The sequence below is a fragment of the Chenopodium quinoa genome, unplaced genomic scaffold, assembly GCF_001683475.1.
Source record: "Chenopodium quinoa cultivar QQ74 unplaced genomic scaffold, ASM168347v1, whole genome shotgun sequence".
Taxonomy (NCBI): domain Eukaryota; kingdom Viridiplantae; phylum Streptophyta; class Magnoliopsida; order Caryophyllales; family Amaranthaceae; genus Chenopodium; species Chenopodium quinoa.
The window spans coordinates 735,256-763,055 of NW_018743669.1; the positions used below are offsets into that span (position 1 = coordinate 735,256).

At 34.8% G+C, this 27,800-nt stretch overlaps 5 protein-coding genes across 7 annotated transcripts; 2 read left to right on the forward strand and 3 right to left on the reverse strand.

The window, feature by feature from the left end:
- On the reverse strand, positions 1–5,260 carry LOC110683418 (beta-glucosidase BoGH3B-like). 2 transcript variants are annotated; one of them, XM_021859787.1, is made up of 10 exons: positions 4,682–5,260; positions 4,499–4,572; positions 3,954–4,084; positions 3,772–3,862; positions 3,089–3,234; positions 2,667–2,910; positions 2,262–2,366; positions 2,001–2,183; positions 914–1,109; positions 1–655 (listed from the first exon to the last, which is right to left on the reverse strand). In XM_021859787.1, exons 1-10 carry the CDS (start codon positions 4,836–4,838, stop codon positions 159–161), a joined length of 1,824 nt encoding a protein of 607 aa, XP_021715479.1. In that variant the 5' UTR covers positions 4,839–5,260; the 3' UTR covers positions 1–158. The 2 variants fall into 2 exon arrangements, with proteins under 2 accessions (XP_021715479.1, XP_021715480.1); XM_021859788.1 differs by lacking the exons at positions 4,499–4,572; positions 4,682–5,260 and having other exon boundaries at positions 3,089–3,226; positions 4,015–4,175.
- Positions 5,261–7,662: 2,402 nt separating this feature from the next.
- On the reverse strand, positions 7,663–8,903 carry LOC110683291 (protein WUSCHEL-like). Its single transcript, XM_021859642.1, has one exon. The coding sequence runs from the start codon at positions 8,253–8,255 to the stop codon at positions 7,740–7,742; it is 516 nt and encodes a 171-aa protein (XP_021715334.1). The 5' UTR covers positions 8,256–8,903; the 3' UTR covers positions 7,663–7,739.
- Positions 8,904–10,058: 1,155 nt separating this feature from the next.
- Positions 10,059–14,226, reverse strand: LOC110683308 (probable GPI-anchored adhesin-like protein PGA55). Its single transcript, XM_021859655.1, has 7 exons — positions 13,110–14,226; positions 12,965–13,015; positions 12,406–12,453; positions 11,159–12,294; positions 10,560–10,838; positions 10,238–10,447; positions 10,059–10,142 (listed from the first exon to the last, which is right to left on the reverse strand). Exons 1-7 carry the CDS (start codon positions 14,224–14,226, stop codon positions 10,059–10,061), a joined length of 2,925 nt encoding a protein of 974 aa, XP_021715347.1.
- Positions 14,227–14,964: 738 nt separating this feature from the next.
- LOC110683419 (superoxide dismutase [Fe] 3, chloroplastic-like) lies at positions 14,965–18,824 on the forward strand. 2 transcript variants are annotated; one of them, XM_021859790.1, is made up of 9 exons: positions 14,965–15,148; positions 15,277–15,414; positions 16,151–16,228; positions 16,762–16,953; positions 17,426–17,597; positions 17,773–17,846; positions 17,947–17,973; positions 18,221–18,244; positions 18,330–18,824. In XM_021859790.1, the coding sequence occupies exons 2-9, from the start codon at positions 15,322–15,324 to the stop codon at positions 18,453–18,455; spliced, it is 786 nt and encodes a 261-aa protein (XP_021715482.1). In that variant the 5' UTR covers positions 14,965–15,148; positions 15,277–15,321; the 3' UTR covers positions 18,456–18,824. The 2 variants fall into 2 exon arrangements, with proteins under 2 accessions (XP_021715482.1, XP_021715481.1); XM_021859789.1 differs by having other exon boundaries at positions 14,968–15,148; positions 16,148–16,228.
- Positions 18,825–20,515: 1,691 nt separating this feature from the next.
- On the forward strand, positions 20,516–27,625 carry LOC110683421 (ATP-dependent zinc metalloprotease FTSH 7, chloroplastic-like). The gene is made up of 13 exons (XM_021859791.1): positions 20,516–21,654; positions 23,019–23,084; positions 23,188–23,322; positions 23,405–23,470; positions 23,783–23,968; positions 24,046–24,132; positions 24,211–24,324; positions 24,422–24,546; positions 24,629–24,737; positions 25,433–25,558; positions 25,828–26,148; positions 26,225–26,348; positions 27,046–27,625. The coding sequence occupies exons 1-13, from the start codon at positions 20,752–20,754 to the stop codon at positions 27,171–27,173; spliced, it is 2,490 nt and encodes an 829-aa protein (XP_021715483.1). The 5' UTR covers positions 20,516–20,751; the 3' UTR covers positions 27,174–27,625.
- Positions 27,626–27,800: the final 175 nt, after the last annotated feature.

The window sequence follows — 27,800 nt, forward strand, 5'->3', positions numbered from 1 at the left end:
TCAACTTCAAAATCGTGCTGCTTCGGACCAGAAAATGAGTTAAATTCAAAGGAGAATACACAAATTATTAACCAGTAACAAAAGCTCTTATTAGTTCACAAAATACTTTCTTGTTTATCCAAAAGTACAACACCTGCAGTGATTCTTGATACTCAGAATCACGAAATTACATGCTTTTCTTTGTTGGTTTTCAATCCATAGCCCAATGGGAACAGAGGATCATATGAATTCTGTCCAGCAGTCATTGGAAGTTGATTAACACTTTTAAACCATGTCACTGGGAGTAGACCCTCAAATTCAAAATCTCCGAAAAGAACATCAGTTACTCCTTCTCCTTCACTTCCAGGCAAGAAAGCAGCAACCAAAGCATCCATCTTGTCCAAAAGCCATGGCTCTAAAACTAAAGGCCTTCCAGAAACCAGAATGACAAGAGTAGGAATTCTGTCTGCAACTGCACTAATCACATCTGCTCCATTCAAAGGAATATTAAGCACCGAATTGTCCCCTGTGAATTCTGCATATGGAGCTTCACCAGCAGCTACTATGGCAAAATCAATATCTTCCCTTGCTAAGGTTTCATGTGATGGAAATTCTTCAAAAATAACTTGAGTGTTATCCCCAACGACTTCTTTAATTGCGTCCAAAATGGTAGTGCCTGTAATATAAATGATGTACCACAATATCAGCCTTATCTCTGGAATTAATGCTTCATAAATCATACAGTTAAGAGATACCAATATTAACATCCAATAATATCAAGTGGACAATACCATGAAATTTTATACATGCAAACAGTACAAATTAAACGCTGGGAAAATAAACAACAGAACAAAGCAGGCATCTAATAAGCTAACATGAGTGGCAACACAGGTACAGAAGACGCAGGGCAACATACTGCCCAAGAAATACATACCAACTGTAATTCTTCCACCAAGTCCATCCCAAGTTATAGTCCACCCACCACATTGGTATCCAAGATTGTCAGCATGTGTTCCAGCAACAAGTATTTTTTTGGCATTCCTGTCCAATGGAAGGAATCTAGGGTCTTTCCCATTCTTCAGGAGCACTAAAGACTTCCGTACTGCTTCACGTGCTAGATCGCGATGCAACTAAAACAAAACAAAGCGATTAGTTCAATATCTATGCCAGCAGGTAACTATAAGCAAAGGTTTCAGAATGGGGACGGATTCTTATATAAAACAATAACACTCTTCTTGTTATGGGGTTGCAACTTGTAAGTAAGGTCTTAAGACTTAAGGTAACATCCGAAATAAAGTTTAAAATAGTAGTCCAGGAAGCCAGGAAATACAGAAAGTACTGTGAGGGGAGTAGAGACCATTAATTGACAGACAAAACATAAGAAACATACAAATACTCTCTTCACCAATGCCTAGTCTTTTAAGTACTATTATTATGAAACAAAATAAGTAGGTTAGTTTGGATGCTTAGTATGATAGAGTTAGCACCATCTTACAGGGAAAGCAAGAACACCACATGGCCATAGCCCTCCAACCAACTACGGGATCATGCTTTCCATATAACTAGACCTCTTTGGGATATTTCCCACGCCCAGTGACACCTGTCAGGCTATCACAAACCCAGGACAGCACTGCAGAGAGCTATGAGATCCTCCTCAAAAATGTATTAAAAAAAATAGTTCAGAAGATGGCAAAGCACTGTTTCACCAGTGAAATTTACCAATTTAAATTTCTGCATCATCAAAAAGGGTAAGAATTTGGAGGAAGAATTAGAAAAGGAGAGACATCTAATACAGCCTATAAGAGTTTCTGCAACCTGCAGAAACGGTAGGAACAGGATAGATATGCACAAATTTAATAGGTATACAATCTAAATCTTCAAAATTAGCAAAAGAGACAAAAGGAAAGTCTTCAGGGGAATAACATATCAGAAAATGCAACCTAGTGAAAACAACATTAAGGTATGTTCAGACTACATATAATAAAAGACATACTAGAAAAAAGAGTTAATAAAAATACAACCTTGCATCCAACTGTATCTAGCAGAGACCGGTCAGTGTAAGGGTGCTCAAAAAGCCCTGCGACAAATTTTACCCTCAGGATCCGTTCAACAGCATCATCAATCCTAGACAATGGTATCTCTTTCGATTCCACAAGATAGGTCAAGTCCTCTAGATACTTTTCGTACTTAAAAGGTACCATTACCTGCATATACACTTTGTGGTTGGAAGATACATTTTAAAAAACCCAAGATCTACAATTTTGTGTTTTGTAACTCCTTACCATGTCAACTCCTGCCTTAACAGCAGCTAAAATGCAGAAACGAAAGTCTGAACCTTGAGGTTTACAAAGTCTATCAATGCCTTCCCAATCTGAAATTACAAATCCCTGCAGCGGAAATATAAACCAGGACATGAACATCGATTCTCAGGTGAAACATATGCAAACGATTCCAAATCAATTCTGATGAAAGAAAAAACAGGATTGGTCATTTTCACATACATTGGGGATAATGAAAGTGAGTAAGCAAAACTCATAGTGGTAATAATATGGTAGCAACTTCTTGATAGTTTGACTAAAGGGATAGAAGGAGATATGGTGGACTTCAGAAAAAATGAATATCCAATATCCATGGTTAAGTATTTTCTTAATAGGCCAACATAAATCAATGCAAATATGAAAATATACCTTAAATCCCAGCTTGTCTTTAAGGATCTCTGTGAAAAGAAAACGATCAGCATGTAGCTGTCTACCATTCCAGCTAGAATAGGAAGCCATGATAGTGCAAACTCCCTGAGAGATATAATCCAGATAGGGTGCCATATGAATCCTCTCTAAATCTTCATACGAAGAGATCGTATTCCCCTCATTTATACCTTTATGTGTTCCTCCATCACCAACGAAGTGCTTAGCGCAAGCAATAACATTATTTCTGGAACCAGACACACGGTAAAAAGGAAGATAGAAATTAAAAAAAAAAAATTACAATCATTGAGTTTTAGAAACGTATATGATTGATCCATAAGAAAGTGATTTACATTAATCTAAATTACTATAAACTGGGTTAACATTATATGAGGACTTGTTAAAAAGTTGACTTTTTCCCCCACCTTCCTTTTAGAAATGGGTAGCCATTTGGGTGTCCCTCAGGTGGATCCCCCTGTAACCCTGATACAATGGAAGTCATCTTCCTTACAATTTCAGTATCCTCACTGTAACACTCATAGCATCTCCCCCATCTTGGATCTCTGCAGACCTTTAAAAGAACAGCTTCAGATTTTGTAAAAAGCAACAAAGTACAAAAGCAGCCACAAATAAAATCAACTTTTTAACAATTTCGGTATCCCCACTGTAACACTCATAACATTTTGGCAATGAATATTAATCAGATTTTCACTTTCTCCAAAATTATCCACTTAAATACTACGAGAACATTTGCATGAGTGCAACTTATCACTCTTTAATCTTTAGGGTGAAGAGGTTACTGATAAACAGTTGCTGCCCCAATGGAAGAATTTTGGTTAATTTGAACACCAGCATGTCAAACTTATGAATTATATATTACAAACTACGAGAACATTTGCATAGCACTACACCGTATAATTCTTCATTATCCGATATATTTACCCTAAATACTTCACAATGGCTACAAAACCAGTTTGCCACAAGAATAGCCTACAAGCTCAATCTCAATACATTCATTGGTCATTACATCATCTGTTGGTAATTTAGAATGCCTAATAATTTCAATCCCGTCCAATCAAGTATTCGCGCAATTCTGTTAAGTACTTACAGCTACGCAAGGAGCAAACGCATAATGAGCTCCACTAGCTCTAACCTCCAAAGCAGTTGCAGCCCCAATTCTATGAGCCAAATCAGCATCCCTGCACCAAATTCCCCATTTTTTCACTCATTTGCACATCTCAAACAACAAATTTAGAAACACCAATTTTCAAAAAGTAGCAATCAACTAACCTAGTAGCACCAAGATTAACATTGTGAGGAAAAATTGTAGCACCATAAACATTATTATTACCATGAACAGCATCAAGACCATAAATAATCGGAATCCCTAACCGCGATTCCAATGCCAATTTCTGAAAATTATCAATTGTTTCGGGTGAAAACAATGGGACCTTGTCGAAGGTCCGATGAAGTGGAGAAGACTAGATTCGATCCAAGTAATGTTGGGTCGAAGGTTTCCTGCACAGTAAACACACATAAACTAGCCTCGAGGGTGTTGCCGAGGAAGGCCCCTCCGATGCTAAAGTCAGTACAGTGTGTAGAAAGAGAACACTATGCAAGAGAATTAATTGCTTCAGGCTTTGTTTGAATGTACAAATGTAATATTGATGGCTTTTATACCTTTGCATACATGGAGAAGTTGGGTCTTAGCCCAATTGGCTTGCCTTGAGGACTGATCTTTGACTTTAGCACAATTGGAGGGATGAACCTTGACCTTGGGCTTTTAATTGGATCATTTAATGCCTAGGCCCAATTGGACTAAATTGGACCCAAACATCAATCATATCCGCCCAATCAGACGACACCGCCTTCTCACAAGGCGCACTTCCTCCGGCATTCAGTATACTACCTGCAAAAATAATCAAAATCAATATCAAAATCAAAGCAATCATGAAAACAGTGAAAACGAGCAAAACAGAAACCCTAGGAGAGAGAAAATTGAAAATTAAGGAATAAACCAATGGCGAAGTCTTTGATGGCGGAAGGAGAAGCGACGGTTCGTTCGATTTGAGTCATTTGAGCGAGCTTCTCTTGCAGAGTCATGCGAGAAAGAAGGTCTTTGATTCGGTCTTCAATGGCTGCGTTAGGGTTTCTGTAAATGAAGGTTTCTTCCATGGCTTCTTCCAATTCGATTGAGTGATTTAGAGGAGAGAGAAAGAGGGTTGACTTGAAGATGATGAGCGGAGTAAGTGAAGAATTCTGGATGATTGTTGTGAGTACCAGATTTTTTTTTTTCTTTTCTCAGGAGAAACTGTCAGTTTTACAAATATGGCGGGAATAAATCGGTACTTCGTACAATGTCGGTTTTCTCTTAATTTATTTTGTTTATTAATTGATTGATTTTTTTTCAAGATTAAAAATTATCAAAACTCAAATATTGCGTTTTGTTGTTCCCTCAAAAAAAATATATTTAAAAATAAAATAAAAATTATTGCATTTTGTTGTTAAAAAAAAATAAAAAATATTGTGTTCTGTGTATGTCTTGTCACACCATGTGATAACCTATAATAAAAGAAAACAATCTTTATAACATTGACTGGGTTACCCCGCACATAATACTCAATGATTAGGCTCTAGTGATAATTTAAACCCTGTAACATTAAACACTATCAAAGTAAATCCCATAATTAGGGGTGCTAATCGAGCGAGTCGATCACAAGCTAAGGGGTGCTCGATTCGACTCGAATTTTTTTTTCATGTGTTCAACTCGTGCTCGCTAAAATTTTGAGTTGAATTATAAAATTAAAAATCTTTATTGCTTATGCTCACTTTATATAGCTTTCTTTTAATTGTTTCTATAGCTTTCTTTTAATTGTTTTATTTATCTTTGCCCTTCTAAAATTATAAATCTTTATTGCTTTTGCTCACTTTATATAACTTTCTTTTAATTGTTTTATTTATTATTAAAACTATACTCTTTCTTTTTTTATAATATAAATTAACTCTTATTAAGTGTCAAATTTATTCATTGATAATAACTTTGTTTGTCAATTCTATATAAATTAAATATATTATCGAGTTTGCTCACAAGCTTATCGAGTTGAGTTAGAACATGGTCAACTCGTGCTCGTGAACATCTCGAGTCGAGTCGAGCCGATTCGAGCCGAGTTTTGACCGAGTTGGCGAGTTGAGTTCGAGTTGCCCAACTTGATCAGCACCCCTACCCATGATGGTTGGGTGTAGACAGCCACAAAAAATTTTGTGAAATTCAGAAGTTTATTTTAAGATGAAATAAAATTGTTAAATGTTTTTTTTTTTTTTTTTTTTTTTTTTTTTTTTAAAGTAAGGTACATGACTCTAAATGTCACTCTTTATAGATTGACAGGGAGTCAGGGATGAGCCTATATGAGGGGGGAAAAAACTACAACAAAACGTTATGGTGAGCCCAATCGACTTTGAACCAAAACATGAACCACAACTTTGAACCTAGCTACCACCGACTTGGGTGGGAATCTGAATTTATTCCTTGTTTTTTTTTTAAAAAAAAAAAAACCTATTTATTTATTTGATTCGCTTACTACAAATACGTGTAAAGTGGGCATATGTAAAAAAAATAACTAATGTAAGATGAAGTGTAAAAATGTACTATTTTCGTTAACTTTTAGTTGCAACTTTATAATATTTTGTATCTCATAAATAATAGCCCAATATTACAACTAAAAGCGAATGAAGGTAGTATGATAATTGTTATTGTACAACACAGTGCCATCATGTCATTATAGAGTAAAATGTAATTTAAGCACGATCTAATACCATCTTTAACTAATCAGACCGAGGAATGATCCATTTCTTAAAAAATTAGATAACCAACAATTAAGAGGGAGGAGTGGTTGGGTGGGGGTGGTTAAGTGTGAAACTCAGCTCATCAACTGAGTACACAATTTACAAATAGATAAAGCATGAACGTCACTAACTTGTGGATGATTTAGTGATTTTGCTTGATTGCATTTGTCAAATTATCATCATATCATCAAGCAAACAACAAGCAAGCATTATGTTATTGTTTACAAGTGATCATAAAAAAAAAAAAAAAAAAAAAAAAAAAAAAAAAAAAAAAAAAAAGACATTGAAAAACCATCTTATTAAAAAAGGATATATTATCCTTGTTACAAAAAACGTACAAGCCTTTGAACTAATTAAGTATACCAATACCATTTATACCGTATACCCCCATAAAATTAAAATCAAGTTAGATAACATTGTTATAGTTAATAAAGAGATCGATTATCTAGCTACTAGTACTAGTACTACTTTCTCCACCTAGCTTGTGATCCAGTATTCCAGTTGGGTGTACAGGGAAAAGATTCAGTGTGGTCTTCTCCATCGAAACACCTTGATTATCCATCGATCTCGACGATCTCGTCTTCATCATGCCCTGATGATGATGATGATGATCAGCTGATGCAGGTGCATTGTAGTGATGTTGTTGAGCATTATAAAACCCAAGGCTTGGTTGTGGCAAATGGTAATATGGGCTGCATATTACTGTCAATAATAATAACAATTATAATCATAAGTGCACCATGTCCAATATCAGCTACCAATTTGATGAGTAACTAGTTAATCAAACTTTTAGACTTCAAATAATAAACTAATTACCATAATAAATTCAAATGCATGGTATGATCTAATATTATACTCGCGTTTTTATTATATTAGTTCTCTAGACACATATGTAACTAGCACAAGATCGATATGTCATTAGTCAATTACCACAATGATTATTAGAAACTTTAGATGGATATTTCATTAGTCAATTAACACTGCAGTGATTATGTCATTAAGTTGGTCATTACTCGTAAAATTAATGTACTAGACCAACATACACGCGACATGCATACACAACTATATATAGATACGGAGTAGTATATATAGACCAAGGTCAATTTGTCAACAAGTAAAAATTTGTTTTAAGCTTATATTGTTTTTTTTTGGGGGTAGGGTTATATTGTTAATTTGTTACAGTAACTTATACATGGTCACGTACAGAAATTAGGAAAATTTGAATTGAAAACACTAAAGTACGAAGCAAAAAATAAATAAAAAGGTAACAAAATAAAGATGCATACCATTAGGATTAGGAAGATACTGATGAGAGTAATTAGCAGGATGATGATGATGATGATGAGGAGTAGCAAAAACAGGCCGAGGTTGAAAATTATGATTAATAATCCCAGGATAATGACAGTGCTGATGAGGCGAAAGATGAATTTGATTAGCAGAGGAACTCGCGGCAGCAGTGGTTAGTAAACAGCGTTCATGCCTTTGCTTCTGACGTTGGCGAGCCTTATGATTTTGAAACCAGTAAAAAACATTCTTGCCTTCAATATGACCGTACACTCTAAGACGAGCAGTAATCTCCTGTATCTGCTCTGCAGTAGGTGTTCGTATACCCTCAACGCTATAAACCTTCTCTAACATCTCAATTTGCTCCTTTGTTGGATTCCATCTTGACCCCCCTACTCCTGATCTCTTCTCCGCCTCGTCGCGATCGTCGTCGTGGTGATCGTCGTGGTGTTGATGTTCTTCCATTTAGAACGAAGGAGAGACACTACTAATAAAAAACACTTCGATTTTATTTTGTAACGTAAGATTACATTCTAAGAACAAAGATTTTATGTTGGATTTTTTTTTTGTTTTGGATCAATTGAAATTGGTTTTTGTTGTTTTGATTTACATGCATGCATTTTATTTTTATAGGGGGATTGACATGCGTTTTGTAATTGGGTCTAGAGGGGTCTAATGCTTTGGGAATTTAATGTTTTTCTTAATTCACGAATTATATTAAATTAGAGATAAAGTGACTACTTAATGACAACTACTCCACTTCCCTAGTTCTCTACGTTTTTTTTGCTCAAGTTACATCAGAACATAACAAGTATTTTTAGTTTCCCTACATGATTGCTAGACGCTAGTCATGTCTAATATGGTGTACCAGTCATATATATTCGTGCTTTTTTTTTTTTAATATATATTCGTGTTTAGTGTTGTATCAATTTGATTTATTTATAATATATACTCGTATTAAAAATTAGTTTATCTGTTAACTAATTTTTATATGACAAGTTTAATGTACAGATCTTCTAAAAAAAATTAAAATTAAATCGGGTTTGGTTGATTTCTTGTTACGCTATTCTAATCTCTAAAGGACAATGGAGGTAAAGTGAGTAAAGATATGTTGACAAAAATAAAAGTATTTTGCAAAAATAATTTTGTTTTTGAATTATGCAAATTTTAAGATTATTTGTGATTTGTTATTGGTTGGAAGATTGGACTTTGATGTAAATACGTAGTACATGATTTAATTTTATTGTTTTTTTGAATTTGTAACTCCTTCAAATCAAGCAATCAATTGTGAGTCTCCGCGTTCCGAGCCATAATTAGTTTTGCCAATTAAATTGGCCAATTAAAATTTTATGTTGATCAATTTTATTTTAATTAAATCATCTAGCCAAAAAGTAGGGGCATTATTGTATAGGGAATTGTTTTGTTAGATCTTTAGTTTCATAAATTGCATCATCTTTATGAAGGCAAAATTTTTGGGCTCAAGACAAAAGGTTCTGATACTCATCTCAACTGTTTAAATCCTATACTAATTTCCAAAGCATAATCAAATAAAATTCATTTCAAATGAATATATTTAGATTTTATAACAAAAACACAATCTATGGTGTTGAAAATTTTGTTCTTCAAGCATATGGTAGCCTCAGATTTTTTATCACACGTATTGGTGGTATTCCCTCTTACTATAAACTTTTTTTTGTTTTGAGTTTTCTTATCACACTTATTGGTCGTATTCCCTCTTACTATACTCATCATATCGTTCATACATGTATATAACTCTTAAAGAGTGAATAAAGTGATCGCAATACACGGACAAATGTATATTATACCATCCTATCACTTCCATACAAGGAAAAATAAAAAAATTACTTGTACGCGTATAATTTATCAACATGATCCCTCTCAGCTCTAAGGAAATTTCGTTACATGAACAAAATTGGGTACTTTCTACTCTATCTTAATTGTTTACTCTACTACTACTACATTGACTCTTGATCACACATGACAAGTGATCATGCTCTTCCTAGAACAATTGACTAAATAACGTATAAGTACGTAGTTGCATTGCCTAGCTAAACATTGAATTAGTACGGTGCTTATTGAGAACTTAGGCTGTACTTTGGGTTTCAATTCTATTTTCTAACTAAAATTTTTACCAGTCCAACAACAATTAAGTTTAACCTTTTCTTTTAGATTAATTTCTACAATTATGCTCAGAAATCACCTCATCAACATCAACTGTTGTAGCCAATTGAGGCATCCATCTCTTCATTAATTTGTACCTTTTGTGCTATTTGAGTCAATGCCATAACGGTCTTTGTTTGCCTTCTCTTGGGAGGTAGACTCATCAGCATCCTACATGATGTCATAAAGCTTACGATTGTTAATATTACACACGTAAGGTACTCTCAGGTGTACATTAGAGATTGCTAAGGGCCGGAAATACTTACATGAATAATTTGGTTACTAAGTGATGACTCATCTTTATGTTCATGATCTTGGACTTGATGTAGTGGTGTGACTTTCATATTGTCTTCCAATCTTAATTGATCCAACAAATCTTCTTGACAAGTTGTGGAATTAGAATCAGATATCGATTCCTTTAGCTCCGGCCTTGAATTCACTTCATTCTCGTTTTCTTCTAAAGGTTCGCCTTCATCCTGTAAAGAAAATTGAATACTTATTCCAATTACCATTATTTATGACGGGCTACCAAACATGTTTAATTTTTTTTTTTTTTGTTATACGCCTTTTAAGTAAGTATAAATGTACCTCTATTCTTCTAAAGTAGTCATTTTGTTCAGTAGTTGAAGAATTTTGATCCACATGCTCTTTGTTGATGAGATCATTTGCATGAAATTCATTAGACGTTGCGCTTCTCTCTTTCGGTACTTCAATTTGGCTCGTCGTAGAAGTACTATCTTCAACACTTCTATGAGATCCTTCTTTAGAATCTTCTTTATTTTCATCAAACTCAAATATTTGATTGATCTCATCATGGAATGTCTCCTCCGTTTTTCGTTCTCGAACATGAGATGATCGCTCCACATCCTACAATATCATCACAAATTCACAACGACCTTAACTAATCCACAATAACATATGTAACTCTAGCATTATGTTTGAAAATCATCGTGACATAAAATTCTACAAAGTAATATTGTAAAGACTGATGGTTGAAACCTAAGATGTATTTATTATATACTACTTAATCATTAAAATATTCTCTATGTATCTATCAGACTCAACTATTTTTTCACGTGATTAATTGTTTATTTTACGTGAAAAACATTTTTTAATACGAGAAGAACAAGTGGAAATATATTTTAATTTCCACATTAAGAGAGTAACGTTAAGTTAAGCATATATACCTCTAAAAAATTAGAGCCACATTCACTAGGAGGTAGGTTAGCCAAATATTCAGCAAGATGATCTACTTTACCCAGCATTTGAGATGTTAAACCTTCAGAAGATGATGATGAACTAGACTCCAATATATCTCCATTAGTACTTTGTAGATCTACAACAAGTTTTTTCTTACCCTCATTAGGCAATATCGACCTTGTGGATAATGAAAAAACTACCCCTCCAATTCTGGCTTCTTGATCACTACCTCCCTCTTCCTCCTCCCTTGACATTGATATTGTAGGAGAAGGATCATCATTTTCATTATTATGGACATTATTAACGACGTCACACAAGTTTGAGGGTCTATTATAAACCTTTTCTTCTTCTTCTAAGGTATCCTTTAGCTTAAAATTCATTCCAAACTCCCCTCTTTTAGTAGGATGAGGTGATATACCCCATAAGTCTTCGTCGTCTATTGAACTAACGTCCTTGTTGTCGTCTCCATCATACGAGTCTTGATCCGTTGGTGAGTTTGCCTCGTTGGCTGTCATTGGAGGGGATCCGCCTTCTGAGACCTCGACTTGCATATCGGATGCAATGGAGAAATTCGACTTGTGATGATGAGGTTCGGTGTAAAATGATCTTTCTTGCATTTTACTAGGTATAATATTGCTAGGACTATTAGTGTTGCATGCTAGGATATCTTGTAGGTTACTTTGTTGTAACAAGTTATTATTGTTCCTTGGAAATGCTGCTAAACAAGTTAGAACCTTTCTTACTGAATTTCTAAATGCCTCATTCTTTGTTGCATCTAAACGAGCCCTCTCATTAACCGAAGATGATGATGATAATGATGAAGAAGAAGAAGAAGATGATGTAGAACTCTCCTCATCCTCGTCGATTTGTCCCTTGTAGTCTGATAATATGACATGGTCTTGTGTGGGTTGAGTCTGATTGTCTCTTGTACACGAAGAAATTGACTCTGTTTCCATGTTAAATGTGATATGTTCTTCGTTGTTTGTGACTGCTAATTTTGTTTTATTGTTCCTTTTCGGTATACTTATAAAGTAATTTGAGCCTACAGTCTCGTTATAGATGGCAAAAGGGTTTTCAAAAGTTTGATGGTCTTCATCATGATTTTCATTACTCTTTGGCTGAACTATAAGATTATTCCAATAAAATGGAAAAAAAAATAGAGGTAAGTTATGAGTATATATAATATACTAAGGAACAATATTTTTGGCATAAAAGTAAATGAACATATCTTCACCTTCATGAGGTGACTCTTCATCACGTTGATCTTTTGCATGACCATTCTCTACAAATGAAAAAAAAAAAAAAAAAAAAAATTTTAAGGAGATGGTATATATAGTAGGTTATCCAAAACAATTTACTGTTAAAAAAAGAAAAATCCAAAACAATTTGGAAAGAAGATTTCTTATTAGAGCTTGGCATGGGCTAAGCTAGGTCATAAGCGAACTACTTCATATTGTCATATTGGTAGTTGGCAATCTTGGCATGAGCCTGTTGTGAACCATACATGGCCTAAAGGTAGGCCATTTAACAATTTAGTTAAGGGTGATGCATGTTCATCATTTTTAACATATGTCTTATGGCTAAAATCATTTAAGGGCACCGTTGGTACAACACATGAGTCGAGTCATATATGAACCTCGCACTGTCGCACAAGCTCAACATTGACCTGTTTTGGCATGCCCTATTGTATCACGAGGCTTGCCGTAGATGTGCTTAGCCCGCTTGCCAAACTGTGCCCAATTCTAATTCCCATATAATAAAGGAATACATTAAATAGAAATAATTTAAAGTACCTTTTTGCATGGATAGTTCTTCTATAATCTCATTAAGTCGTTCTTCTGCATCTATGGATAAGAAAATAAAATTAAAATCACCCAACGACCTTTTAACCAGTAAAATCAAAAATCCAAAGGAAAAACCTAATATATAAATCATTACCAGACTCCCTTTTAAATCGCGTTAGTCTTGTGTTGTTGTTGGATACCACCTTTGATTTAGTAAAAAATCTAGGAAGAATAAGATCATCCTTAATATATTCATCCATTTTACTTATCTCACGGTTATTATTACAAAAATTAAAGTGATCCTTCAACAAATCTCTATGTTGTTCATCAAAAAAGAACTCCTCATCAAAACTACCTCCTGTAAGAACAGGCTTCTCTTCGTGTGGATCGTAAGGAAGATCAAAAGGATTTCGAGTAGGGAGCAACACGGAAGGTGCTGACCCTGGTTGATGGTAGTCATCACCGTTGTAGTCGAATTCAATGTCTCCCTTAGAAACAATAATAGACCCCATAACTTGTTGGTCTAAGTGATCATGTTGATCAAATGAGTAAAAATTGTGCCTCCTAGGTTGCATACTAAACATTTTACGTGCCCTTCGTTTCGCTATCAAGCTTTCGAGTCTCTTGTTCCTCTCTATCTCAGATGAACCAAGATTCATAAGATTTTTCTCATCGTATTCTGTCCATTCTACCACATGTTTGCTCTTTTCTTGATCGCGTGCTGTGTCTTCTTCACTTTGTGATGATTCGGTGGAGTCAGAACGACTAGGAGGAGTAGCAACTCTAGTAGAAATAATATGTGTTTTTTCTTGGATTATATTAGGAAGATTATCATCATTATTATTGTTAGAGTTTTTTTTGTCAATTCTCCCAAATGTTCTTCTACTCATCATATGGGTCGTTTGTAGGTATGAACGACGATTTTTATCATCATCAATCGATGTAAAATCACATATACTTCTCGTTGTGTTGGCTACATTGTGATCTTTCTTTGGGCTGCTTTGATGTTTTTCCAAATTAAACCGCGATTCTCCAAGAAGAATCGCAAGGCAAATTACCAATGGAAAGGAATAGAATAGAATGTTAAAGACGGAAGAGTAGAAAATGTACAAAAGATAGAAGAATATTAGAACACCGGAAACAATAAGATGTTCTTTTGCCCATTGATAGCATGTTTTCATCAAATATCGAAACCATGCTTTTGTTAAAATTTTTACATCATTATTGATGTCAATCCCCATCCCTTGAATGACGAACTTTAAACTTTTCATGGTTGTAAAGGTATATGAAGCTATAAACGTCTACAAAATCTTACGAGAAAAAATCGAATTCTTACAAAGTAAAAACAGAGAAATGAATTTATGTGATCAAACAAGATGTTCATACAATTTTGGCAATGGAATTTTTCTCTCTTTCTTTGAGAAAAAGATTTGGTCAATGGATATTCATTTTTAGTAACTTAGGATTGTTTGGTTCGTAGCCTATCATGGTCCTTCAAATTAGGCCTTTTTTCTTATTTCAACTTATTGTTTCTTCCTATTTTATCTCAAGTACATAATTGATACGATAGAAAATCTTGCACACAAATGATTGTGGTTGTGACCGTTGCACGACTATTTCTAGGATTCGAGATTTTCCTGAATTAATTTGAGCAAAATTAAGTTCATTAATCGATATATTGTACAATAAAGATGTTCCTAAGAAAATATTTATATACAATTCACTAGTCTTCATTTTATGTCACCACTTACATTTTGAAATGAGAAATATAGTCAGTAAAATCAAACCCATAAGGCCATAATCTTAAAAAAAAATTATGTAAATATCCAATAAATTATACAAAGTATAATGTTACACATTTACGTATCATCTTTTAAAAAATTATTGTTGATATAACTAAGAAAAATTACGTCGTATAAAAAATTTAGAGTAATCTGTAATAATTTATGTTAACACGGGCGAGCTTAAATACTACGAGTAGTTTTGATTTTTGAATCAAATTATTGTGTTGCAGACTTGTAGTTGTAACGTTGGGCCTGTACAAAACAACACTATGGACCTTCCTATTAGGACATATCCTCTTATACGAGTAAGAAATTAGAAATTACACAGGCGCCAAATCCCAAAAAAGCTGGGAAAAAATTAAAAAAAAAAATCCTGTCCTAAAATTTGAAGCCCTAAACCCCAAAACTGGTAAGCTCATCTTTTCATTCTTATACTTTCTTTACCCAGAAAATTGCACTTAGTTTTGCTGAATTTTTTTAAGTAATTGGTAAGTTTTGATTAATTTTTTTTTCTGGGTGTTGATTTATATTGAGTAGGGATGCAAATTTAGCTCGCAGGAATTGAAAATTCAATTAAAAAAAATGGGGAGTTTTACTGCAATAACGCCTGTTTGCTCATTTCTTCATGCCAATGACTTGTCTTCCAGGATTAAATGTCTTAATATTTCATATCAGGTAACAATTACATTAGTTTTTATTATTTTAAATTGTTCTTGTTGTTGAATTTTATCCTTAATTATTCAATTTTGAGAATTTTGTTTTTTCTTGCATTTTCCTGGGCATTTAAGCATTGTTGGAATTTGGGTGTTGTTACTTGTTAATAGTGTACTCTTTGTTTTACCTTGAAGTACTTGTGTCGGATACTTGACAGACTATGATACGAAAACTTCAATTTAGACGAACATATGCAAAATTTGGGCATGTATTGGTGCTGTATACTTGTGTAGTCCATTAAATATAATAAGCACTTTGATTATCCTTTTGTTGGCTTGTTTGGTTTTCATTTCCTTTGATTTAAGTATTGTGTACAAATGCTTCAGTCTCGCTTTCTTTTAGTTGAAATTGATGTTGCTATGAAGTGTTTATTAGAAGTTGTTAAGCATATTGGTGGGTATCAGTTTGTACTAGCAAAGATGGGAATATTGTGCTTAACTCAAGAAGTGGCTTTAATATCTAATGAAGTGGTTTTCCGATGAACGTGACAGTCTAATTTAAAGATAAATTATTTGGTTACCGGACATTGTATGGATAAATTGTTTTGATTTCAGCCTGTATTGAATTATTCTTTTCGTTCTTTGACTGTCGAATTGGCAATTGATATCTGCTTTCTGTACAGAGATGATACCTATGAAGTTGTTTTAACTTTAACATGTATCTTTGCATTTGTAATTGTTGCGATTCCCTGCAGCAGAAAAGAAGGCATGAAGGACTGAGAAGAAAGTCTGGTGTTGTTGCATATTATGGGCTTAAAAAGCCTCCTTATAACCTTGTAAGCTATCCTCTGGAATCTGCTTCCTATGTATGAACTTTTTATCATGTTTGCCTCTTCTAGCAAGTGGCAATGAAGTAGGAAGACATAAACTTAAGTCCAACTTGCTTCACCAACTTCTATTAGGAATTCATGTAATTGTACATTACAAGAGATTCTATTAATAATCTTCATATTCCAATGTGCCAAGTTTGCCTTGATGCCTTCTCCTATAACCCTTACTTTTTCTATACCAGTTCTGGTGGATTTTAAAATTTTTTTTTTAAAAAAAAACTCGAGTTGCCAATATGTCAATATCATTAATTTACAATTTTTTATGTTCATGAATGATGTTACATGTGAGGTTGGCATTGTAAGATGTAACTAGTAAATTTTTTGCTACACTAAGGTTTTGAAATTTTTTAAAATAATCTTAAAGAAGGAAATAATATATGCTCTTTTCTTTCTCTGTATACCTCATTATTTTCTGTTAATGTTTCATCAGTTTCTTTATATCTTCTTTAAGTTCCTTATTTATCCCTTATCAACTGCAGGATGCACTAGAACCATATATGAGCCAAAAAACTCTGGAGTCACATTGGGGAGAGCATCATAAAGGTTACCTGGATGCATTGAATAGACATTTGAGTAAGAGTGATATACTGTATGGCTATACTATGGATGAACTTGTGAAAGTAACGTACAATTATGGAAACCCCTTACCCGAATTCAATGATGCTGCACAGGTGTGTTTAGATATTGATGTAGTCTCTCATTGTTTTTGAATTCTGCCTAAACTAGATGATTTCATTTAAGGTATTGAGGGCCAGGTTTATGTCTTGCCTATTTGTAAGGTATACTGGTGTACATGTGATGTTTATGTTAAAAAAAATTCAAACTATTTCCTGGACCTATGGATTGAATATTTCATGTGCATGGTCTTCCTACAGGACTTGTACCTGCATCATGGATTCCTACTTCCACTATTACAATAAAAGTTTGCTTTGTATTGCTTAGGTATTTTATTGGTTGACATTTCGAAAAACCATTTCAACAGCTAAATACCGGCATAGGTTATCCTTTAAGAGGTTTTTCTGTGACTTGAATCTGTATTTTGTAGGTCAGATTTCATTCTAGGTGTGATTCTTAACTTAAATTTGAAGATAATGTAGATATTTTGAGTTGTGGAATTTGTCTTATGAATGTAAACATTTGCAGGTCTGGAATCATGACTTTTTCTGGGAATCCATGCAACCTGGAGGTGGGGAGTCTCCAACACTCGGTCTACTTCAGCAGATTGAAAAAGATTTTGGTTCTTTTCCTAACTTTAAAGAGAAATTTATAGAAGCAGCTATGACACTCTTTGGTTCTGGTTGGGTTTGGCTGGTTTGTAAGTCCCTTAACATATTATTGCTGCACTTCTTGGGAGTTAGTCACCTCCCTTTGAATAATCATTCATGAGCACTCAAGATTAAGATTCCTTATGTACTTAAAAGCCTATTGTAGTATTTTTTCGTTCTTTAATCATTAGTTGCTTATATGTCTACTCATCTATGGATTTATAGTGAAGAAGAAGGAGAAGCAACTTGCAGTGGTTAAGACATCAAATGCAGTCACTCCTATTGTCTGGGATGATATCGTAAGATATCCTCCTTGAAGATCTTTCATTTTGGATTCTGTATGGAAAAGTTTGCCTCTATAATTTTACTTGACTCACTTCAAATTTCTTTTTTCTGCAGCCCATCTTATGCTTGGATGTGTGGGAGGTACTTCTTGCTTCTCTCTTGATCTCTGTTTATGTTCTCGCATAATATCTACTATTTCTTCCATCCCTAGGTGATATATAGGCTACATTTTGTGAGAAGTTGAAATTTCAAGTTACTAAAATTTAAAATGTAGCCTATTATATTGGGGCATCTTAGAGTAGAAATATGCCTATTATTTAGAGATGGAGGAATATGATTCTTTCAAATTGAACGAAATCTAAGTTCATCCATGTCTGCTATGTTGCAGCATGCTTACTACTTGGATTATAAGGTAAGAGACCAACATGCTTCATGTTTTCAAAAATGGTTATCTTATAGTTGTCATGTTGCTAATTTTTCTTCCTCTCTGCAAACAGAATGATAAAGCGAAGTATGTAAATGTGTTCATGGACCACCTTGTATCATGGCATGCTGCAACAGCACGCCTTGCTCGAGCACAGGCCTTTGTGAATCTTGGAGAACCTAAAATTCCAGTTGCTTGAAATGATATTGCTTCACATAAACTCTCCTCCCTCTCTTCCTCTGGTTACTTCTGAATGCATGCTTATTTGTTAGCTTAGCTTGAGTATGCATCTCTCTTGCCACTTTAGCGCGTTAGTGTTACCTGTAAGGCTATAAACACTAAATCAACCCAAAATTTCCCATCTAAGTAGCTTAAGTATATTAGAAAGAGTAACTTTAGAGTCTTAGTGTGAGACTAATATGAGCATGAATGACTAGGTAAATTGTAGGGTTATTTTTGTGATCTAAATGATAGTGAAGGGGTTAATATTATTGAATAATTGAGTGATTGTATGTTATTGCCCTTATTGGTAAATTAAGGTAAACAGTAAAGTAATGAATTTCTGTGATATAAATTAAGGTAGCATTATCTTTAAATTTTTTTTTTCCAGAGTGGAATATTTGTCCAATATCTATTATTGAGTTTCTTCCTAAGACAATGATATAATTGGTGAGATTATGCGATATAAAATAGGCAGGGCATGGACGTATGGCCCATATGAATGGCATGTCCCTATTATAAATCATTCAGATAGATGTAGACAAATATATTATGAAATTTTTTGTTTTTCTTTTTTTCTCTTCTGTTTTTGCTTTTTAAAATTCATATCATTTGTGATTTTGATATGGTTTATTAAGGGAGAACTAGGAGTGTCAATTAATTGCTTTGCCTAATTTGAACGGGTTTGCAAAATAGTAGGTGCGAGGGAAGGGTTTGGAGAGGTTATTATATACACCCAAGTGTATCGTACAATCGGATATCAGGGGGTACAGATCGTGGTAAGGCCACTCCTTGTACATCCTCGCTAAGAATCCTACGAAGCTCCCTAGGAGCACTACCTAGAATAAGAAGGTTATTTGATTGAGCCACTCCACGGTTGGCAAACCAGTTAGCAACGCGATTACCCTCATGGAACACATGCACCACAACCACCACATGTACTTAGTTATGAAGTTCAAATGAAAAATGTCGTTAGTTATATCTTTACGTACACGACAAAGTTTAATTTATGATCAAATTTGGTCGCTCAATCCAATTCGATCAATATTAGCACATCTAATTTGATCGATGTTAGCTTATATAGATATTAAATTTAAGAATAACAATAGTATTAAGGAAATCTGGCAATCATTTTATTTTTGCGATTTAAAAACTTAAATGCACTTACTTTTTTCTAATTTTGCACCCCACAATTATATTACATGGCCTAGGATAGTGTAGGCGTGTAGCAAATGAAGACACAACTCGGGCAATCTTCGAAAATGGTCCACCAAAACTATTACTATATGAAGCAATCACAACCTCAAAATAATTTAAAGGTACACGCTGGCAATTTCAGTTAACCTTCATGAAACCATCAAATGTAAAAATGGGCCCCGCATTATCAACCTTTTCACACTAATACAATTATACAAATTCAATTGTTTTGTTCTACTACTACAAATTCAATCAATGAGATGTGCATAGATTGCATTTGAATGAATATGTGCGTAAAATGAAGATAGAATAGATAATTAAAGGATATCCATATTACCTATGGAGTATTTACCTCCTATAAAGTGACAAAGAGTATTAAGATTGACAATTTAAAATAAAAATTTAAATGTCTTGGATGACGAAGTAAATTTTAATTGTGATTAATTGATTTCTTACTTTATTCTTAAGATGTTATCCCTAAGTTTTGTAGCTTATTCATTTGATATCCGCATTAATTATTGTTGCATTGTAGTTTAAAAATGACAATTCATATTAGTCATATATTTCATATCAAGTCCATAACAAGGTTTGGTAGCCATAAATCATGTTGTGTCGTAGCATATTTCACAAATGGTTACCCTTTATATCACGATTACAACCCTAATTTGAATCATTTTTCTATATTTGTCATATCTATCTTACCGTCCATAACATAACTTTTTTATTATCATGTCTCAAGTCTTAAGCTTAGCCGTTTCGATCTAGTGTAATCTTTAGATCGTTACTTCACCTAAGGACTAAGGTGTTTTGTCTTAGATAAGTGGATTAAACAACAAAGGAAATTGACGGTCCAAACATCCTCTCCAACCCAAAAAAAATCGGATCGGACGGTCATTATTGGAAGAATTTAAGTCTCTCCGAAAGTCCAAAGTTTCAACCTTTGCAACATCCATTGAAGAAGAAAGTAATCTTTCTGGAATTAAAAAAAATTAAAAGCTCCAAGTTTTCATATGATTCCTCAAACAATTGAAGATTTCATCAAATTCCCAAATTTTTAGGGTTCTATAATTTATTCAGAAATGTCAGCAATTGTAGATAGACCTTTAATTCATACCTCAAATCATTGCTATAAACCCAGTTATTATTGCCATGGATTAAGCTACTTTTGTTGTCCATCTTCTTCTAGGGTTTCTTTAACCAATTTTATCCGGAATTCGTCGACACATTCTCGATTATTCAACAATTCTTATCGACAATTTAGGGTTTCAATTTCTAGGGATTTCTGCAATTCATCTAATTTGTGGAAGGGTAGTACCAGAATTCGAGCTAATAGTTCTTGCGAGCAAGATACTGATTCAACTTCACCCAATTCATCTTCTTCTTCGTCGGAGAAAAACGACGGGAAACAGGGGAGCAAAGGGGCGTCGAATTCGAGCTCGTCGTCCCAACCGTCGTCGTCGTCTTCTTCTTCTTCGTCGAGGAGAGAGAAAGAGGGTAAGAGTTGGTTTAAAGGTTCTGGGGGAAAATGGCGGTGGCAGCCATTGATTCAAGCTCAAGAAATTGGGGTTTTGCTTTTGCAATTAGGGATTGTGATGTTTGTTATGAGGCTTCTTAGGCCTGGGATTCCGTTACCGGGTTCCGAACCGAGGCCTCCGACGACATTTGTAAGTGTACCTTATAGTGAGTTCTTGAGTAAGATTAATGGAAATCAGGTTCAGAAGGTTGAGGTTGATGGAGTTCATATAATGTTTAAGTTGAAGAATGAAGGTGGAAGTGGTGTTATGGAGGGTGAAATGAGGGGCAGTGGGAGTAATTTGCAGGATTCGGAGTCGTTGTTAAGGAGCGTGGCGCCGACGAAGAGGATTGTATATACTACAACTAGGCCTGTTGATATAAAGACCCCTTATGAGAAAATGCTTGAGAATCATGTTGAATTTGGCTCACCGGATAAGCGATCAGGCGGGTTTTTGAATTCAGCATTGGTAAGTTGATGAATTGGGTTTGATTCATATGCTTAATGATAAATGTGCAAACTAATTTTGAGTAGTATACATTTTGCGTTAGAAATTGAGAACAAAAACTATGTATATAAGCAGTCTGTTGGCATCTTGAACTATCTGTTATTCATTGTAAAGTTTGTGATATGAAACATGTTTGATTCAACACTTAATTTGGTGTAACTGATTACTCTGTATTACCCTTGCCCAATGTGCAAGTCCATTCCAAGTTGCAATTTTTATGTTGTGTTTCATGCTAATTTATGTAAGGAAATAAAATTTGGACCTCATAGTGGTGCTTGCAAATGATATGGCAACAACCCAAGGAAGATACTCTTCTTCCCCCCCTCTCTAAATTTCTTGTCATGTCACTTGGGGTATATGCTCTCGAGTGCACCTAATAGGATTTATTCTTCTTAGAGAAATGGAAGGATAAGGAAACAAGCTGGGTTAATGTTTATGTAAATGGCAACGGAAATAATGTACTAAATTACCGACCTTCAAGTGTGAAAGAGAGATCATCAATTGGGTTAAGAAGTATATGACCTTTGAAACTGGTATAGATGTTTTTCTATAGAATAAATTTTCTGCTGAAAGATGTAATACTTGATTTTATATATTTTCTCGGCTTGGTTTAAAATTTTATAAGTTTGACTTAGCTGGTAATCCTTGATTTTCTTTCCATGTAATCAATCAAGAAATTGTATTAGAAGTCACATTCTTGCTAGGTATTACTAGATAGGTATATAGAAAACTGCAAGAATATTTTACATTTATTTTATGGAGGGTTATGTAGATTGTTGACCATCCATTGTCTTAGGCTCAATCATATGGAGTCAGGATGCTCAAAAGTTACCTGTTCTTTCTTTCGGTGGTAGTATGGCTTTTTTTTCCCCTACCGTTTCTGTCAGCGTGACCTATTTTCAGTTATATTGATGAGTTTCTTTGCTGTACGCATTCTCATGGAGTCATGGTTGTTTTGATGCTTGTTAAAAATCTTGGGAAATTGGGATTTAAGTTGGCTAGCAAGTTCATGAGTTCATTTTCTATATATATATATATATATATATATATATATATATATATATATGAAGTTTTTCTAATACATTTCCTCATTTATTTATTATAGCTTAGTTTTACTTCTTGTATATCCCAGTTCCTTGATTGGTTGAAGATTGTGTTCTCTTGTTTCCCCATTTCTAGTTTGTTTTCGTTTCTTTTCCATATAACATAAACGGTCTTCTCCTTCCCTACTTTCTAGTTCCAGTACATGTGTATGTTGGGTTGTCTGAAGTTAGACAATTGCATTTGCATGCTTCTGATTTATTTTATTTATTTATTTTTTGCAGATAACCTTGTTCTATGTTGCTGTGCTAGCTGGACTCCTCCAGCGATTCCCAGTTAACTTTTCACAGGTGTGGAATTATCCTCCCTCTTCCCCTTCATTGCAACAAGCTCTTTCTATTAGGATTTAGGAACACACCTTTTCTGCTTATTTACTGGTTCTGATATGTACAGAATGCACCGGGGCAGCTTAGAAATCGTAAATCTGGGAGCTCTGGTGGGACAAAAGTAACCGAGCAAGGAGAAACTATCACTTTTGCGGATGTGGCAGGTGTTGATGAGGCCAAGGAGGAATTAGAAGAAATTGTGGTACCTGTCTTGGCCTTAGGTTTAAAATTTTCAGTTTGTGTTTTATATGAAAATGATATATTTATTTCTGCTTAATGGATAGGAATTTCTAAGGAACCCAGATAGGTATGTACGGCTTGGAGCACGTCCTCCTCGTGGTGTTTTACTGGTGAGATATGCTTTGAGGTTTTAAATAATACGAAGTACAAAGTATAATGTTATAAGAGAGTCTTAATCTTAAAAATTTGCCATATTAGACCGCTTTAGAAAGATGATAATATATTGTACTAGGAAATATTCTTTCAAGCAACATCGGTTTGTGTGAATATTGGCTTGCAGTCTGACTTAACAAAGTCACCTGCTTTGTTGTTATACTTTATTTATGTGTGTTCCTTGAGAAAGCACTTTGCCAGTGCTATTCTTGAAGGTTAGATATTTAAGCTAAGTTACTGCTGTAAGATAAGGTTTGTTTGCCCTGAAGGTTGGTCTTCCAGGGACTGGCAAGACTCTTTTGGCAAAGGCTGTTGCCGGGGAAGCAGAAGTTCCATTCATTAGTTGTTCTGCTAGTGAGTTTGTTGAACTCTATGTTGGCATGGGAGCATCACGGGTGCGAGATCTTTTTGCTCGAGCAAAGAAAGAAGCGCCATCAATCATATTTATCGATGAGGTTAGATTGACTGCACAATCAAGTAATAGAGTTTGGAATTGGTGAGACTAAGTAGTTGATATTGTGGTTCTTTACAGATAGATGCAGTTGCAAAAAGTCGGGATGGAAAATTTCGCATTGTGAGCAATGATGAGCGAGAGCAGACATTAAATCAGCTGTTAACTGTAAATTTTTACGGACCTTTTCTAGTTTTTGCAACTCTAAATGCGTCATCATTTGGCTAACAAGTGTTTATCTTGCAGGAGATGGATGGATTTGATAGCAATTCTGCTGTAATTGTCCTTGGAGCAACTAACCGTGCTGATGTCTTAGATCCTGCTCTTCGTAGGCCTGGTAGATTTGATCGAGTGGTTATGGTCCGTGTTTGATCCTTCTTGCTTAGGTCATAACACTGTTATGCTTGAAGATAATTGACCTTCAAGATTTACCTATATCGTATGTTTTTATCTGTAGGTGGAAACGCCAGATAAGATTGGAAGGGAATCTATATTAAAAGTGCATGTTTCAAAGAAAGAACTTCCTCTTGGAGATGATGTTGATCTTAGTGATATAGCTCGTATGACTACAGGTTTTACAGGGTATACACATGCCTTGTCTCCAATCCCACTTATTATCTATTTATGTCCTTTTTTTGATGCATTCTTATGATACACATTGCAGGGCAGACCTTGCTAATTTGGTAAATGAAGCTGCCTTGTTGGCTGGTAGACTGAATAAAGCTATTGTGGAGAAAATAGATTTTATTCAAGCGGTGGAAAGATCAATCGCAGTATGTCTGCACTCCTGCGAGCTTGTGTTCCTTTATGTGTATGCTTGCTTGGGTGCCTGAGGATATGTATTAAATCCTGTAGAATGGCCTATGATGTCTTCAGTCATTGTATCGTGTCTTTGATGAAGTTATTCCTATTGCTGCTTTTTCTTGTCTGTAGAATGCAGGTTCATGGGCCGATTTTAAAAAATTAGTAGCAGTAATTATCCAGTAACCTCCTGTCCCAGTCTAAAAATACCATAATTTACTCAGTCTTTGGTTGACAAGTGTTCCCCATCAACTAAATGCACTAATAAATAACCTTGTTGTAATTATTAAAATGAAGGGCCTCTTAATGGTGCACTGAATTAAGTGAGGGTGATCGTATGCAAAATGGTAGGGAATTTGAAATATGGGACATAGCAAAGTAGGAACATTTATATGTGACAGTAGTTGTAGGGAGTACATTCCTTTGCTTAGGGGGATAGATAGTAAATCTTATGTTGCTATGTATGAGTGAAAATGCCTTTTTAGTTATATGTTCTTTCAGGGCCTCAATACCTAATAGTTTATAACCTTATATTCAGGTTTTGCTTGTTCATTTTAAAATTCTGCTTTCTGCAATTTAATGTGTCGTATGAGAAGCTATATGCGTGTATGCTTGATTTTAATGAGCTTGAGGATTTATTATTATTTTTTTTTTTCATTTGTTGCAGGGAATAGAGAAGAAAACCGCCAAATTACAGGGGAATGAGAAGGCTGTTGTTGCTCGTCATGAAGCTGGTCATGCAGTTGTAGGGACTGCTGTTGCGAATCTTCTTTCAGGACAACCTCGAGTTGAGGTAAACTACCCTACTTTAAGATATCAAGAGTATAGTAGGTATTGAAGTACTCTGCTTTAAGATATCAAGTAGGATAGTAAGTATTCATTAGACTGAGGATATGTTATATTTCAATGATGTCCTGATTGAGATACTGAAGTCTTTCTCTGTTTTCAATTGCGCCTTGCTGTTAAAATGAAAGCTACTCAATTGATTGTAAATCTACATCAACTGCAAAAGGAGGTTGTATCATAATAAAGTTGTATACTTTCTGAGATTTTTGTTTGCAGAAATTGAGTATATTGCCAAGGTCTGGAGGTGCATTGGGCTTTACTTACACCCCTCCCACAAATGAAGATAGATACCTTCTTTTTGTGGATGAGCTACGTGGACGACTTGTTACACTTCTTGGAGGGCGTGCTGCAGAGGAATTTACTTATGCAGGACGTGTTTCAACAGGAGCACTTGATGACATAAGGAGAGCAACTGATATGGCTTACAAAGCAATAGCAGAGTATGGCCTTAGCCAAACCATTGGCCCAGTATCTTTAGCAACACTCTCTGCTGGTGGGATTGATGAATCGGGGGCTGCTCCTTGGGGAAGGGATCAGGTTTGCAGTACTTACCTCTTATAAATTGTAAAATTTTGTCTAACTGCTGTTGCATTAACTTGAGATTGTAAAACAGGGACATCTTGTTGATCTTGTTCAAGGAGAGGTTAAAGCACTCCTGCAGTCAGCTCTTGAGGTGGCATTATGTGTTGTACGTGCTAATCCTAACGTTTTGGAAGGTCTGGGTGCTCATTTAGAAGGTATTCTCTTTGATGTCTGTGATTTAATTTCTCTGGTTTTGAGTAATCTATAAACTTCTGGTGATAGTGTTTGCTCTTTGTATTATCAAAATTCTTCTTGCTGGCTCCTTAACATTCTCTCTTTTCTTTTTTATGTTAGCCTAATGCACAAGGATTAAAAATTTATTTTTTCTCTTCCTCTTATATATAATCCTGACCCAATACAATTAATGTTTCTCAGAATCATTTTTGTACTCGTTTCTCATTGTGTTTTGTATGGGAGGTTTGAGTTGTTCATAGTTTTCATTGGGACTCTTAAGGAGAATGAAAGTCTACTTTCCTCTTTCTGAATAAACAGAACATCAACTCTTTAGCAACAGAGCCTAAAATATTATGTATGTTGTAGGTTATTAGATCATCTGATTTTTGTGTTTTGTTTTTCGTGTGTTATATCAACTCTGAGCTTTTTTGCTCATTGATTTGTTTTCTCTTAAATTGAACCCTTTTGAATGATAATATTCACTGCTAAGATGATACTTTGTTAAGTTATCTTACTGCCTTCTATCTAGTCTGAAGATGCCAAAAGATTGGCAGTATTGAATCTTGGGGCCTAACAAATTTGTAATTGTTGGCAATTAATACCTAGTGGAGTGTTATGTAGGCTAAGCATCACGTATGTCTGCACATGATGGTTAAAACAATGTGTTTCCTTGTGTAGAGACGGAGAAGGTGGAAGGTGAGGAGCTACAGAAATGGTTAAAACTGGTGGTTGCACCAGCCGAACTCTCAGTCTTTGTTCAAGGCAAGCAAGAGGCTTTTCTCCAACTACAACGAGTCCCAGAATGAAAGCTATATAGCGTGCTATTTGGCATCCGACATTCTAGGAGAATATTGGATGACAATAGTTCCTAGAAATAGCTCCTAATCAGACACTTCATGTGCCATTTTTTTCGTGTCCTTTCCCTGATTGCAGGGAACTTCATATTTCAGCTTAATCGTCTTTAAACCTGACAGCTACTTACCACTGTTGACAATCAGAGGTGAAAAATGGAGGATTTGAAGCACCGACAATAGAATAGATAATGAAAGAGATGAAATTGGAAGATGTAAAATCTACTGTCACAGTGCTGCTATCTTAATCACAAGAAATACCAGCTTTGTATAATATCTAAATTCTTCTGTACATGTAATCATTATTTCAGGAAATATATAGTGATTGTAACTTATGCTTATTTGTATATAACGGCCCCATCCATGCATATATCAATCATAAATCAGTTTCACATCTTTTGTTTTTCCTTTGCTTGAATTTACACTCTTTCATTGGTGTACTGGTTCACATAAAGTAATAACCCCACCTATCACTTGATCATTTTTTTTTTTTTTTTTTTTGAATAATTCTTCTGGCATAATTGGTTGTATTTTTGTAGGCTACAATTAGCAACCCAATCCCATGGATATCAAACTTACTGA

Excerpts from the sequence above, each read along its gene's own strand:
- LOC110683419 (XM_021859789.1), top strand. The coding sequence starts at position 15,322 with ATGGGGAGTTTTACTGCAATAACGCCTGTTTGCTCATTTCTTCATGCC. Across the intron at positions 16,954-17,425 it reads AATTCAATGATGCTGCACAG|GTCTGGAATCATGACTTTTT; the intron begins GTGTGTTTAGAT and ends AAACATTTGCAG. Across the intron at positions 17,598-17,772 it reads TGGTTGGGTTTGGCTGGTTT|TGAAGAAGAAGGAGAAGCAA; the intron begins GTAAGTCCCTTA and ends ATGGATTTATAG.
- LOC110683291 (XM_021859642.1), bottom strand. The coding sequence starts at position 8,255 with ATGGAAGAACATCAACACCACGACGATCACCACGACGACGATCGCGAC.
- LOC110683418 (XM_021859787.1), bottom strand. The coding sequence starts at position 4,838 with ATGGAAGAAACCTTCATTTACAGAAACCCTAACGCAGCCATTGAAGAC. Across the intron at positions 3,863-3,953 it reads GTTAATCTTGGTGCTACTAG|GGATGCTGATTTGGCTCATA; the intron begins GTTAGTTGATTG and ends AATTTGGTGCAG. Across the intron at positions 2,911-3,088 it reads TACCCATTTCTAAAAGGAAG|AAATAATGTTATTGCTTGCG; the intron begins GTGGGGGAAAAA and ends GTCTGGTTCCAG.
- LOC110683308 (XM_021859655.1), bottom strand. The coding sequence starts at position 14,226 with ATGAAAAGTTTAAAGTTCGTCATTCAAGGGATGGGGATTGACATCAAT. Across the intron at positions 12,454-12,964 it reads AGAACTATCCATGCAAAAAG|AGAATGGTCATGCAAAAGAT; the intron begins GTACTTTAAATT and ends TTTCATTTGTAG. Across the intron at positions 10,448-10,559 it reads ACTACTTTAGAAGAATAGAG|GATGAAGGCGAACCTTTAGA; the intron begins GTACATTTATAC and ends TTTTCTTTACAG.
- LOC110683421 (XM_021859791.1), top strand. The coding sequence starts at position 20,752 with ATGTCAGCAATTGTAGATAGACCTTTAATTCATACCTCAAATCATTGC. Across the intron at positions 24,325-24,421 it reads GATTTGATCGAGTGGTTATG|GTGGAAACGCCAGATAAGAT; the intron begins GTCCGTGTTTGA and ends TTTTATCTGTAG. Across the intron at positions 24,738-25,432 it reads CGGTGGAAAGATCAATCGCA|GGAATAGAGAAGAAAACCGC; the intron begins GTATGTCTGCAC and ends CATTTGTTGCAG.